Here is a 13,269-nt window from a genome sequence, read left to right as displayed (position 1 = left end):
TAAAAGGAGCACACCAACTGTAGCTCTCAGGAATGAACGAGGAGACACCACTACAGATGCAACAAATATTAAAAAATAATTGAAAATGATTATGAATAATTGTGTCAATACACTCGACCACTTAAGATTCTGAAAGACATTAAGTACCAAAGTTAACCACTTTAAATATGTCTATGATCAAAATAACCAGAAAAAACTAAAATAGTCACTGTCACTGTCTTCCCATTGTTTATCGATTTGCTTGAGTGGGCCCAGTAATGTCTCCATTGTGACAACTGTAACTGTGTTTTGGTATATCGAATACGTCATGGGTAGCTTGCCAGGCTTTGCCTAAAACTTAAGTTAAAATTGAGTTGATAGTTACCCTTTCATGAAGAAAACAGGAGCACATCAGTGAGCATGACCAAAATATTTGGGGCAGGTTGGGATTGGCAGGGAAACTGGGGATGTCAGTGAAAGGTTACGTTCACACTGGTGGTGTTGGAACACAAAATGCTCAAAACAACTGTATAATGAATAACTTTACAAGTCGAGGTGCTTTTAATAAAAAGATAGCAGGGCTGGAGCGACAGCATAGCAGGTAGGGCGTTTGCACTGCACACGGCCGACCCGGGTTCGATTCCTCCATCCCTCTCGACAAGCCCAGCAAGCTACTGAGAGTATACCCCACCTGCATGACAGAGCCTGGTAAGCTCCCTGTGGCGTATTCAATATACCAAAAAAAGTAACAACAAGTCTCACAATGGAGAGTTACTGGTGCCTGCTCGAACAAATCGATGAACAATGAATGGGGGGACGGTGCTACAGTGCTACAATAAAAAATTAGCCAACTAGGCGTTAGGGAGATAGCGCAAAGGGATGGAGCACATGCTCTGCCAGTGTGAGGTCCCAGATTTGTTGCTCAGTATCCCACATATTGAGCACGTGTAGGTGTGGCCCCGGAGAACCCCCACACTGGACTGAGCAGAACTGCACTGTCCGGCCCTGTCAGTCTAAGCATCACTAGGAGTGGACCTGGGTCCCCAAGCAGGGTGAGAGAGAAGACCACCCCTCCGAAATTTAGAAGACGAGAGTATAATACAAATAATAATACATCATGGTTGAGTTTATACTAGAAATATAAATTTGGCTTAATAATAAAACCAATCCATTTTGATATTTTTATGCCGAGGAAGACAAAAGGAATTATCTCTAGAGACGTAAAAACCATATTCATATATGAAAAAATTTCAACACCCACTCAAGATTCAATTCTCATCAAACAAGGAAGAGCTTCTTCTGCAACCTCTTTACGGGGAATCTTTTGCTTGAATCTACTGAGCTGATAGAACTCTGGGCTGGAGAGAGAGAGAGAGAGAGCACAGCATGTAAGGTGCTTGTTCGCTTGCATGTGCCTGAACCAGGTTTGATCCCTGGCACCACATATGGTCCCCTGGAGTGGAGTCGGGAGTAAGCCCGAAACACTGCCAGGTATGCACTCCCTTTCCCCTCCAAAGACAAACAAACAAACAAAAAACTTTAAAAAAGTTAGATAAACCTCTAAAAAACAGTTATATTAGATGGCCAGGAAAAGAAAGGACATCAGATTTAAATGTGAAAAAAGCAAAACTGCCCATATTTGCGAGTGACACAATGTGTAGACAGGAAAGGCTATTAAATTCATATGCACACAAATTTTGTTTTGTCTTTATTTTTTGTGCCACACCTGGCTGTGCTGAGAGGGTTTATTCCTGGCTCCGCACTCAGGAATCACTCCTGGTGGGGCTCAGGGGAACCTTATGGATCACTGGAGACAGAACCCGGGGTTGGTCGTATGCAAGGTGTGTGCACCTTACTATCTTTCTGCCTTGCCCCACCCCCACCCCACTAATAAACTACAGGTGAGTTCATCGAGATTGCTAAATAAAGATCCATGCTATACAGAAACTATTAATAAACACTGAAAGCATTTTTTTAAAAAAAACCCATTATAATAGCTTTCAAAAAAATGAAATACTAAGGCATAAATTTACGAAAGAAGTGCAGGACATACTCATGAAAACTAAAAATATGTATGAAAGAACTGAAATACTTAACTGCAAAACATTCTGTGATCCCAAACTGGAAGATGATGTTATTAAAATGGCAATACTAACCAAACTGATCTGGAACGCACATAAATCAAAACTCTGGCAGACTTTTTCACAGTTTGCTACGTTGATCCGACAAGTCACATGAAATGAAGAAAATGAAGAATTGCCAAAACAATATTGAAGAAAAAACAAAAGTTGGAAGGTCTCATGTTTCCTGATTAGATTAGAATAATCAAATACAGTGCACACTGGCATACAGAAAGATATATTGATCAATGAAACAGTATTTGGAATCTGGAAATAAACCCTTGCATTTATGGCCAAATTGTTTTTGGCAGGGGCCCCAGGACAATTCACTGGAGGAAAGAACAGTCTTTTCACCACAGTGGTGCTGGGACAACTGGATATGCACAAGGGACAGGATGAAGCTGGATCCCTACCTCACATTACATCTGATGAATATTAACTCAGAACCGAGTGTGGACACGTGTGTGTGTGTGTGTGTGGGGGGGGGGGGGCGGAGCTCAAACCACGAAGCTCCCGTAATAAGACAGGTGTTAAATCTTGGGTCTGACCTTGGGTTTGGCAATGGCTTCTGAGGTATGATGTAAACATAATAAAAGAAAAAAAAATAAAGAGACGACATCATCACAATGAAAACCATTTGTACTTCAAAAGATAGTATCATGAGAATGAAAAGAGTCCACAGAACAGGAGGAAACACTTGCAGAAATCCCAGGCCACAGAGCACGCATCTGCTGAGATCCTGGGCATGCATCTGCAGAGATTCTGGGCTGCAGAGCGTGCATCTACAGAGACCCCAAGCAGCGGTGCATGCATCTGCAGACTCTGGGCTGCAGAGCGTGCATCTGCAGAGATCCTGGGTCACAGAGCATGCATCTGCCAGACCCAGAGCCTCAGAGCGTGCATCTGTAGAGACCCCAACCCATGAGACCGAAAGTACTGTTACAACTCGGTAATACGAGATGTGGAAGAAGGAGAGAAGAATCTGAAGAGACACTTCTCAAAAAGCAAAGAAGCCACAAGAAACACTGGCCGTCTCCTGAGTCACCAAGCCACAGTGAGATGCCGCTTCTGCATGCTAAGACAGCCCTCAGGAAAGTCCAACAGCAGGGGCTGGAGTGACGGTACAGCAGGGAGGGTGCCTGCCTTGCACACGGCTGACCTGGGTTCCATCCCTGGAATCCCATAGGGTCCTCAGAGCACATCCAGGAGTGATTCCTGAGTGCAGAGCCCTGAGCATCACATCGCCAGGTGTGACCCAAAAAGCCTCTCAGCTGTGCCCCTCCTCGGGGTCCCGTGGAAACAGGAGTAGCGGGGTGGTGGGGGGGCAGAGGACATCCACTGAGAGCTCAGGTTTACAGTTCCCCATGAGGGCAAGAATCGCAGCCTGCTGGCGACTCCCAAGCCCTGGCCAAGTCACTGTGACTATGTGTGCCTTAGTTTCCTGAGATGGAAAGTAGAGCAAACAGGCACCACCTATCCCAACAGCCTGCCCACCACCACTGCCACACACCTCCATTTCTTCCTCCGTATGGGGACGTCCCTCCATGAGGCCAGCCACGTGCTGAGCACTCACCCCAAGTGCCCTTGTCACGCTCGACCCCCGTCACCAGGGCTCAGCCCGGCCTTCTTGCAGCAGGCAGGAAGTGGATTCGTGGGAATTCCCCATCCCATTCAGCAGCTTCTTAATGAGCCCTGCTGTCATTCCACGCTGATCCCCCTTATCTGCGGGGGTGAACGCACAGATCATGACGCTTAATTTCTCTCCACGGAGTCAATCCTTTAATCCGGACTCTGCCTGGCTGCGATCTGGCTGGCTTTGCTCTGGATGGCGGGGCCGGCATTCTCGGCCAGCACTGGACCAGAACAAAGCAGCCCTTGCTCCTGGGTGGGGGCCAGGGGTGGGGGTGAGTGACAAGTGGAAGTGCTGGGGAGGGGGTTGCTGGTGGTCCTCACCCGCAGCTCAATTTTCATTTTCATGGACTGCACCCATTAACAGCCTGGGAGATCATGCGCATGCGCACGGGGGACCCTCCAGGTGCGAGGGGTGGGTGAGGTTCTGCAACTTCAGAGACTCAACACCCATGAGCTAAGGCCGAAGGCTGCCTAGGCAGGGGGTACATAACCGACCTCCATCCCCCTTGCAGCCAGGTCTGGGTGTGTGGAGGTGGCTCAGGGCGTGAGAGTGACGAGATGCAGAAAGCAGGAGTCTCTGTGGGTACCAGTGATGACAGGCCGGTGCCATTTTTTTTTTGAAGTAAAACAGAATTTGGAGGGTTTTTGAAAGTGTGGAGGTGGGGGAAGAGAGAGAGAGAGAGAGAGAGAGAGAGAGAGAGAGAGAGAGAGGTGCTCAAGAGAGAACGTGGGCTTCTCCAAGGGCGGAGAGACCCCCTACACACACCCCAGCATTAGACAGGAAAGCATGAAAGTGCACATCTCAAGAGGGGAGAGGCTCGGGCACCACATGTGCTCGGCCACGTGGGCACAAGCAGCACCTGGGCTCAGGCAGCATATGCACGCCCTTCCTTTTGAGAAGGGGACCATGTCCCTGCCTCAGGGGACAACCCCAGGAGGCAGGGCGGCAAGAGAGCCGGGCGGGGACGTGTCCTGAGTTGGGACCCACTAGAAATGAAGCAGGTGGGGACCGGAAGGGCTGGAGCGTGTGTTTTTGATGTGGGGGCCCTAGTTGGATCCCTGGCACCATACCATGGTGCTCCCCCACCCCGACCTGCCCTCCATGCTGGGAGGCACCCAGACATGGCCGCCATCACTGGCCTCCCCCAAAGACTGTGAGAGCTAGTGCCCCGTGGATAGTGGAGCCGTTTGAGCAAAAGGTGAACCGAGGAGGCAGGGAGCCAACCAAGTGGTCACACCTCAGGGAGCGGAGGCTGGCCTGCGTCTCCCTCAGAAAGACGATCCTTGGTGTGCCCTCAGGTAACTTGGAAATGATCCCAAAGCCTTAAGAACTGCGAGTGAGGCCACGCCATGGCCCCTTGCTGGAACATGGGCAGCTTCGTGGCAGGCCCCCTGGTCATCAGGCCCTGTCCTGGCTCCGCCCCACCCCCACCCCCCGGGATGGGAAACACCAGGGCTCCATCCTCACCCCAATCCCGTGACCTCTGCCAGGGCTGGGCTGCTCTATGGATGCGAACGTGTCCCTGGGGGTCTCAGGCAGAGCAGGACAGGTGCCCCCATCCGGGAGAGGAAGGGCAGTTGAAACAGAGGATGGAGCCAGAGAAGGAAGGAGCCGGACTCCCGAGCGACCCCCTTAAAGGCCACCCGCCTAAGGTCTCTGCACTGGAATGTGATGTGACCGCAAGGGTGATTATTAAGCCCCTGAGCACTGGGGCTTCCCTGGGTGTTTCCAGGACTCCCCGAGACAGTGGAGCAGAGTGGGTGGTGCCAGGTTTGAAAGGCCGATGGGGTGGAATCAATTTGCGGACCTGGGGCCTCAAGCAAAGGCCTGAAGCCGGCGGGGTGGTCCCAGAGCTAAGGGGAGGCCGTGTCATACTGGCTTGCGTGGCGGGCTACACGGCTGGTCCTTGGACCCACGGCCTAAGCATGGGGGAAGGCTGGTCAGTGAGACACACAGGCAGGGAAGCTGGGGAGCCACACGCCCCCGGACACGCTGGCACATGCTCAGGTTGTAGGACGGGGCTTGGCAGACAGGACCTTCCAGTGACGGCCACGGGGGCAGAAGCCAGCCACGGTACCTCCACTCAGCCCCACGTTCAACCCCACGCAATTCCCGCCTCTTGTCTCCATCCCTGTTGGCTCCCTGCTGGCCTCTGGTCTCGGCCCAGGGGTCTGGAAGCCTTCTGACTCCATCCTCTGTACCCCCTGCCTGATCGGCCCCCACCAAGCCCCCTTTAGCTTCCTACATGCCCACTGAACACAGACACCCCACCCTGATCCCTCCATGTTCTGTCTGCCCGATTGGAGCTCCTAGAAATCCTAGAGTCATGGGGGGGGGGGGGGCGGTGTTCAAAGGGCTGGAGCACATGTGGGATCCCTGGGTTCTACCCCCAGCACCAGGCAGGCTCCAGAGCACTTATGGGGAGCAGCCCTAAGAGTGTGAGACTAGCCCCCGAGCACCCTGCTAGATGTGGCCTGCAGCAAACCTGGGTGTGGCGCCTCCCCCCACACCCCAACAAAGCATAGACGTAGAAAGAGTGGCCCCGGGCTGGCTCTGGCCCCCAGCCACCCCCTCACCTGCGTGGGACTGCATGTGCTCCAGCAGATTGTTGTAGAACTGGAACTGGATCCCGCACGCGCCACACGTGTAGGGCTCTGGAGAGAGACGGGGCGGCTGTGTTAGGGCAGGGCCAGCTGGGGGCGCAGAGGTGCAGGGAGGGGTCAGGATCGGGGCTCAGTCTGCCCACACCCCCCGCACAGGAGAATGCGCAGCCTGGGATTGAGCGTTTACCAGGGGCCAGCCTGGGGCACAGGCAGGACACGCTGGGAACCCAGAGCTGAGGAGGGCCCCGTGGGAGGGGGCTCAGCTTTCTACCTCAGCCCGGGAAAGGGCGTGGGGCTAACTGCAACCTGGCCCGGAGCATAGCCTGGGCCCACCAGGCGGGCAGGGCAGGGGGAGGAGTGGAGGAATGGCGGGGGTCCCAGGGGAGGACCCAGGGAGGAGCCCAGGAGACGACGGTGGGAGGGGGGCAGGGGTGCAGGGAGCAGGAGGGACACAGAGGGACGGACACTCATGCCAGACGGAGCCTGATGCGGGCCAGAGGAAGGCAGGAGCAGGAAGGAGCAGTGGGCAGTCACGAGGAAGAGGAGGAAGAGCCAGGGCTTGGGAGAGGTGTCCTGATGAGGCCCCCCGGGGTCAGGAACCAGGGCGCAGGGAGAGTGGTCACATTCCCGAGGGCGTTGCTCTGCTCCCTTGTCCAAACTCCTCTCTGTGTCTAGGGCTGGGCTCCCTGTGTCCTTGGGGGCTTCGGAGGTCTGGGGAGGTCTCTGACCTGCCTTGCCTACTGCTCCCGCCCCCAGCCCCAGCCATCGCTTTGTCTGTAGGTGGGGGCGGGGGAGGGATGCCCGGGAGAGTAGGGGGTTGCCTATGTCCCACCCGGTGCTGGAGCTGGAGTGACCCTCCTGACTGCTACCCTGTTTGGGGTTGGACACATGGGGCTCCCAGAGCCAGGGGCTTCAAAGGCTCAAATTCTAGGGGGCTACAGAGGGCAGGGGCAGCTCCCTGGACCCTCTCCGCTCTGAGGGAGGATTTGGACAGGGAGCTGGGCCAATCCTGACCCCGCCCCCTTCCGGTGTGGAACCCGGCCTGCCTCTACCTCTCCAGGGCCCTGTCGGAAAAGTGGGATTAAGAGTCCACGGGCGCCTTGGGCACAAGGGAGGACGAGAGACATACGTGGGGGACAGTGCCAGGCACACACACAGTAAATGCTTAATCAATGCCCCTGCAGCTCAGTGTATGGGCGGCATCCGTGGGGGCAGGAGGAGCGGGGGAGGGGCAGACCCTCACCAGCTCGGACAATCTCACCCCGTGGCCTCGAGGGGAAGCCACCAGCACACTCTGGGCTAAAGCAGTGGTTCCCAGCCCTGTCCACGAGAACGGTCCTCTTGCCTGGCACACAGGCCATCTCCAGCAGAGGGGAGAGGGTAGAGGGGGAGGGAGCAAGCAGGGCGGGAGGCTGGGGGAACGACTGACATCCTTCCTCACATCTACACCAGCCCACAGGAGCAAAACAGTTGGAAACTCCGGGTTTAAAGGGCCCCGTGCAGGGCTGGAGCGATAGCGGGTAGGGCATTTGCCTTGCAAATGCAGCGGACCTGGGTTCAATTCCCAGCAGCCCATATGGTCGCCCCCAAGCGCAGCCAGGAGTAATTCCTGAGTGCAGAGCCGGGTGTGACCAAAAGAACAAGACAAAACAAAACAAAAACCAAACAACTAAAAACAAAACAAACAACAGAAAAGGGCCCTGTTTAATCCTGGGGGCTCCCCATGGCACCCCTCCCTCAGCACAGGCTTGCTCAGGACTCTGCAAACCGCTTGGTTACTCAGAAGAAAAACTCCTCCTCCTACCTCAACCCTCCCCCAAGGCTGGTCTGCCACCAACCAGCTGGTGGGGTGTCAGGGGGTGGGGTGGTGCTCGGGCCTCCACCTTTGCCAGAGGTGGAGGCTGGAGCACACGTCTGAGGCAGGAGCCAACGTGTGCGGTTCTGAGTCCTCAGAGATCCTCCTGTGCAGGGCTGGGGGGGGGGCAAGGTGGGTGTTCAGGCCAAACTGACTCTGGAGCACACCCTGCCCCCGACAGTGTCAGGGGCCGCGTGGGGGACACCCACTGGCCCTCAACTGGAAACCCCCTGGGTGACTTCTGCAGGGCTCTGGGGACCAGGGACGCTGTCCTCTGGGTCTCAGGTGACACCTGGCAGTGGAAATGCCCTGTGGGGTAACACTGGTGGCCCCTGGGCCGACCCCCTACCCTGGTCGCTGGCCACCCAGGCCTGGCACTCTCTGCCCTTCCCTGAGGCTGAAACCAGCTGTCTGCTCCTGCAGAGCCTGGCCAGGGTGCAGTGGAGGTCTTGGGGCTAAGTGACAGTGTCCCCTACGGGATCCGCTCCCTGGGGAGCCATTCACCTGCATGCCCAAGTGGGACAGGGGCACCCCAGCCGCAGTGGTCTCTACCACGGCGCTGCACGGTGGTAGCAGCAGGGGCTGAGTCCTAACCTGAGAAATGGGATTCCACTCTCTGGGGCCACAATGGAAGGTTCCTGACCACCCCAGAGGCCTTCCCACCCCTTTGGGGCTCTTGGCTTGAAGGGGGCTTGTGAGACGTGACCGCCAGGGGGCACCAAATACCACCAGGAGCCAGAGCTGAATGCTAGTGCTGCTGGAAGGGAAGTTCTGGAAGGTTCTGGGTCCCAAGGGGGAGCCGACACTGGGGCCATCAGCTCAAAGGCCACTTGACCTCTCCCGGAAAGGGCCACGAGCATACTCTCTCTCAAACCCAGACAGAAGGCCCGGGCAGGTCCCTGAAATGCTTGTCCACCCCCGCCCCCCCCCCAACCTGATTCTCTGCCCTCCCTCCTCCCAGGCACAGGCTGGGCTCCGTGAGGACCCTGCCCTGGAAACCCGTCTGGGGGCCACTTACCACTGGAGTTCTGGGAGCTGCTGTTGGTCTCTTCAAAGTGGTTCTGTGCTTTGCCTTCCGCTCTGCGACTGAAGGCGCTTTCTGCTGGGAGGGAGAGCAGGAGTGGGTGGGTCAGCACAGGGTCAGTGCCCAGGGTGGGCAGGCCAGCGGCTAGGCCAGACCAGGCAGTACCTGGGGGTCTCTCCTGGGGAGGCCGGAAGCCCACAGCCAAGCCCCCCAGCAACTCACTTGTGGTAGTTGCCTGCACGTCTGTCTCGCCCTGAGGACCCCTCCTGAGGCTGCATGTGGGACCAGCACCCCAGTATGCAGATGCTATTGGGCCTCGGGCTCCCCCCAGGTGACACTGTCACTCAGCCCGCTGACCCCTGCTGCACAGAGGGCGCCCAGGCCTGGGCAACCAGCAACCAGAGTAGGGGTCTGCTCAGGGGTCACCGGTCTGCTCAGCCAGCGGTCACAGAGCAGAGGGTGTACAGTAACTGGAGGAAGGGGTCACCAGTGTGACCCCACAAGGCACATCCTTTGCCAGGTGTCACCTGACACCCCGGAGGACAGCGTCCCCAGTCCCCAGAGCCCTGCAGGAGGCACTGAGGCGGTGTCCAGTGGAGGACAATGGGGTCTCCATGTGGCCCCTGGCACAGTCGGGGGGCTGGGTGTGCTCCAAAGTCAGTTTGGCACGAGTGCCCCCCCCCCCCCCGTTTCCCCAGGCTAGCCCTTCACATTAGGGTCTCCAATGTGCTGAGCCCGGCCCCAGGTGGATACCGCAGACTTCCGGAACAGAGGGGGCCAGCAAAGTCACTTTTCAAAATCTCAGGTTCCTTAAGGGCCTTGCAGGGGGGCGGTCCCTGCTTGGGGAGAGGCCACTGGTCCTATGCTTCCCACACTGGCAGGGCAGGAGCTCAGGGCATTGGGGCGTGGGGGGCTGGGATTCTGCAGGGTGGCTGGGTGAGGGGAAGGGAAGTCAGAGGCGGCCACTGAACTACACCCCGTCCCCACCCCTGGCTGCAGCCCCTACGGTGTCCGGCCATGCAGCCACCACAGGCTGCCCACCCAGTCGTGCCTGCAGCATCAGTGTGGACACACAGCAGCGCCCCTCAGGGAGCGGTCCTTGGAGTACATGTGCCCAGCATAGACAAGTCCCTGGATCCACTAAAACCCAGATCAATGAAAAGCACCGACAAAAGGCCTCCAGCTGCTCACTGTCCAGGCAGAGCTACTTGGCAAAGTGCGGGAGACCCCCACTGTCCTCAACCTGGGCAACAGGAAGACGTTTCTGACCCTGCCATGACCCAAAATGGACTCAAAATCAGCATGTCACCAAGCGGAGGCGTCTCTGGCTGGGCTCGCCCTGGGGCTGTGTCTCTCGGGTGAGATGGGGTTGCGAGAGGAAGAAGCAGATGCTTCTAGCCTGGCCTGAAACAAGGGGGGGGGGGACTCAGCTCCTGAGTCTTGCCACCCATCACCGCCAGTGAGCCAGTCGCGGCTCTGCCACGGCCCCCCAAGCCCTCCCTAGTGAGAAATTGGGGACTGGGAGTGGAGGGGGGGGACCAGGCTGGTAGAGATCTGTAGAAGGGGCCGAATCAGGAGCCGACGTTTGGGACCTGGCAGAGTTTCTTCTAGAAAAAGTCTGGGCGGGGATGTGAGTCCCCATCTACATCCTCGTGTCCCCCATCTTCCGGTGCACCCACGAAAACAGCAGCACGGAACAGCAGCACTGACTGTTACTGAGCCCCACTACCCGCCCTCCTCCCCTCCCCCCGCCCCATTCATAAACAGTCCCGGAGCGCTGAGCTGACAGCGCACGTTTTGTACTTCCGCTGAAGCCCGGGGCTCCTCCAGCTGAGGCCTGTGTGGTGGGTCCGGTACGTGAAGTTCTCCCCAAAGGCATAGAGACGCACAGGAAGGTGGGGGCTGCTTGAGAGCGAGGGTGCAGGCACACCTCGGTCCTTCCCTGGCTGTCATTTCGGGGAGGACCACCCCCACACCCCGCACCCCGGGCCACAGGAAGGCAAGCAGGCAGAGCCGCAGAGGCCCAGAGCTCGCTGAAGGTTCTGCCCCCAGACCCCTAACCTAGAAGCATCCTTCTTCCGAGCCCTGCAGATGCAAACCCCACCTTGCCACACAGCCAAGGGCGGGCAAGACTGGAGACGCAGGACCGCAGGGTCTGGTGGAGCTGGTTCCTCCCGTCGAGGAACCCTTTCTTTCTCCTCACAGCCTAGGAAGGCCATTACCTCCAGGACCCCCGGCCACTCTCCTTTGGGGAGACCCACGCACAAAAAAACCCGGATCCTCAGAAATGGCAGGAAGCCATCCTTGCCAAGACCAGTGTCCGGAACCAGAGATCAGAGGCCAACACCCCCCGCCCCTCTCCATCAGCCCTTGTCCCATCGGCTACGTCGGCAGACTGAGTTCAGGGTCTGGTCGCACGAGCACTGGAGAGATGGACGCGGGGCTCGGAGGGAGACTGCAAGACCCACAGTCCCCGAGGACCATCTCACACTCCATCCTCCATGCCACAGACCCCCACAGGCAGGCAGGCAGGCAGGCCTGGCTGGCTGCTCCCAGGTGCTGCGTGCGTGGGCAGGAGACACACGGCGTGTCCCATCTGTCTCCCTGGGGGAAACGCGAAGCCTTTCACAATCTGCTCAACCTTCTGCCGCCCCGACTCTCCTTCCGCAGAGACCCACCCAACCCTGGAGTGACACGCGTTGGTTTCTGCTGGGCTATGGCTGGGGGTGGAGGGCTTTCACGGGAGGGTGAGGAGAAGGGAGTCCCGGAGGACAGAGCTCTCAGCCACCTACTCATCTTTGGAGAGGTGCATCCTCAGACAGGGTTTCTGTAAGGTGGGGGTTGTAAATGCATGCTTTGGGGGTCCAGGGAAGGTGATGGATATGGATGAGCAGGATGGAAGACAGGCAATCATGTGATCACAATGAGAAATGACACCTGCCATGCGGCCGTGAGCTAGGTAGGCAGCAGGGAGTGGTGAGGACTGTGGAAAAGGGAATCGCACGTGCTCTGTCCGAGGAGACAGCCGTGGCTCGGCCCCAAGGAGCTTGCTGCCTGGCAGGAAAGTGGGTCAGGAGAACCAGTCCTGACTTGGCAGCAAGAGGTTGAAAAAAACACTTTATTTATTTTTTTTGCTTTTTGGGTCACACCCAGCGATGCACAGGAGTTACTTCTGGCTCATGCATTCAGGAATTCCTCCTGGCGGTGCTCGGGGGACCATATGGGATGCTGGGAATTGAACCCGGGTCGGCCGCGTGCAAGGCAAATGCCCTACATGCTGTGCTATCGCTCCAGCCCCACATGTTTTATATAAACTACAAAACCAAGTTCAAATGTTTGAATTCAGAAAAAAAAAATTTAAAACTCCTTGGTTCAGAACTTGGGGGGGGGTATGGAAAGAGTTTTCCCCCCTGTTTTTCTAAAGATGAAACGTTTGCAAAAATCACTTCATGGAACCCTCTGATTAAAGGTACGAAACCAAAACTCAGAGAGGTTCAAGGGCTCCCTGCGGGCATGCAGCCAGCAAGGGCAGAGCCAGGACACGGATGTCGCCGGGAAGACCTGGGAACCCACTCCCACTCGGGCAGGGCCACCGTGACACCGGGCACAGCCGGGCGGGGACAAAGGGCACACGTGTGGGGTGATGGAAGCTGTTGGTACCTGCGGTTGCCTTGCTTGCCGGAGATCCCGAATTTGGAGTGCGGAACGTCTGGGTTTGGGTGGCTGGAGGGGTGCGGTGTAAGAGGGTGGCACAGCGGACCACGGAAGCCGGAACCTTTTTCCCCGACTGGTTCGCCTGGGTCTTCGCGGCCACGAAGCGTGGTGACGGGGAGGCCTCTGGATGTGAGCACTCAGAGCCCGTGTCTGGATCCTCCGGCGGTTCCCACCCGGGGCCGGTACCTGAGAGGGTCATGCTCTCAGTGTCCAGGGCCCCCTGCTGCCGCTCTGGGAGTGGACCTGGCACTACCCTCCCCGCCCCACACCCTGCTCAGGACTTGACACCTCTTCTCCAGTACTTTTTTCCCACTACTTGGCACAGGTTCCTGCTCCCACCT

The 13,269-nt window shown here is 57.1% G+C and overlaps 1 protein-coding gene across 1 annotated transcript in view; it reads right to left on the bottom strand.

The window, feature by feature from the left end:
• The window catches only part of ZNF618 (zinc finger protein 618), a gene marked incomplete at its 5' end in the record, with an annotated part of 185,654 nt that overhangs the window by 11,334 nt on the left and 161,051 nt on the right, over window positions 1-13,269 (bottom strand). The window contains 3 exons of the mRNA XM_056135376.1: window positions 6,309-6,386; window positions 9,209-9,292; window positions 12,875-13,114. Coding sequence (XP_055991351.1) covers window positions 6,309-6,386; window positions 9,209-9,292; window positions 12,875-13,114 — 402 coding nt within the window. The remainder of the gene's footprint in view (window positions 1-6,308; window positions 6,387-9,208; window positions 9,293-12,874; window positions 13,115-13,269) is intronic.

This window comes from Sorex fumeus, unplaced genomic scaffold, assembly GCF_029834395.1.
Source record: "Sorex fumeus unplaced genomic scaffold, SorFum_2.1 ptg000111l, whole genome shotgun sequence".
Taxonomy (NCBI): Eukaryota; Metazoa; Chordata; class Mammalia; order Eulipotyphla; family Soricidae; genus Sorex; species Sorex fumeus.
Note: the sequence above shows the minus strand (reverse complement) of the source record. Positions and strands in the feature narration are given on the sequence as shown.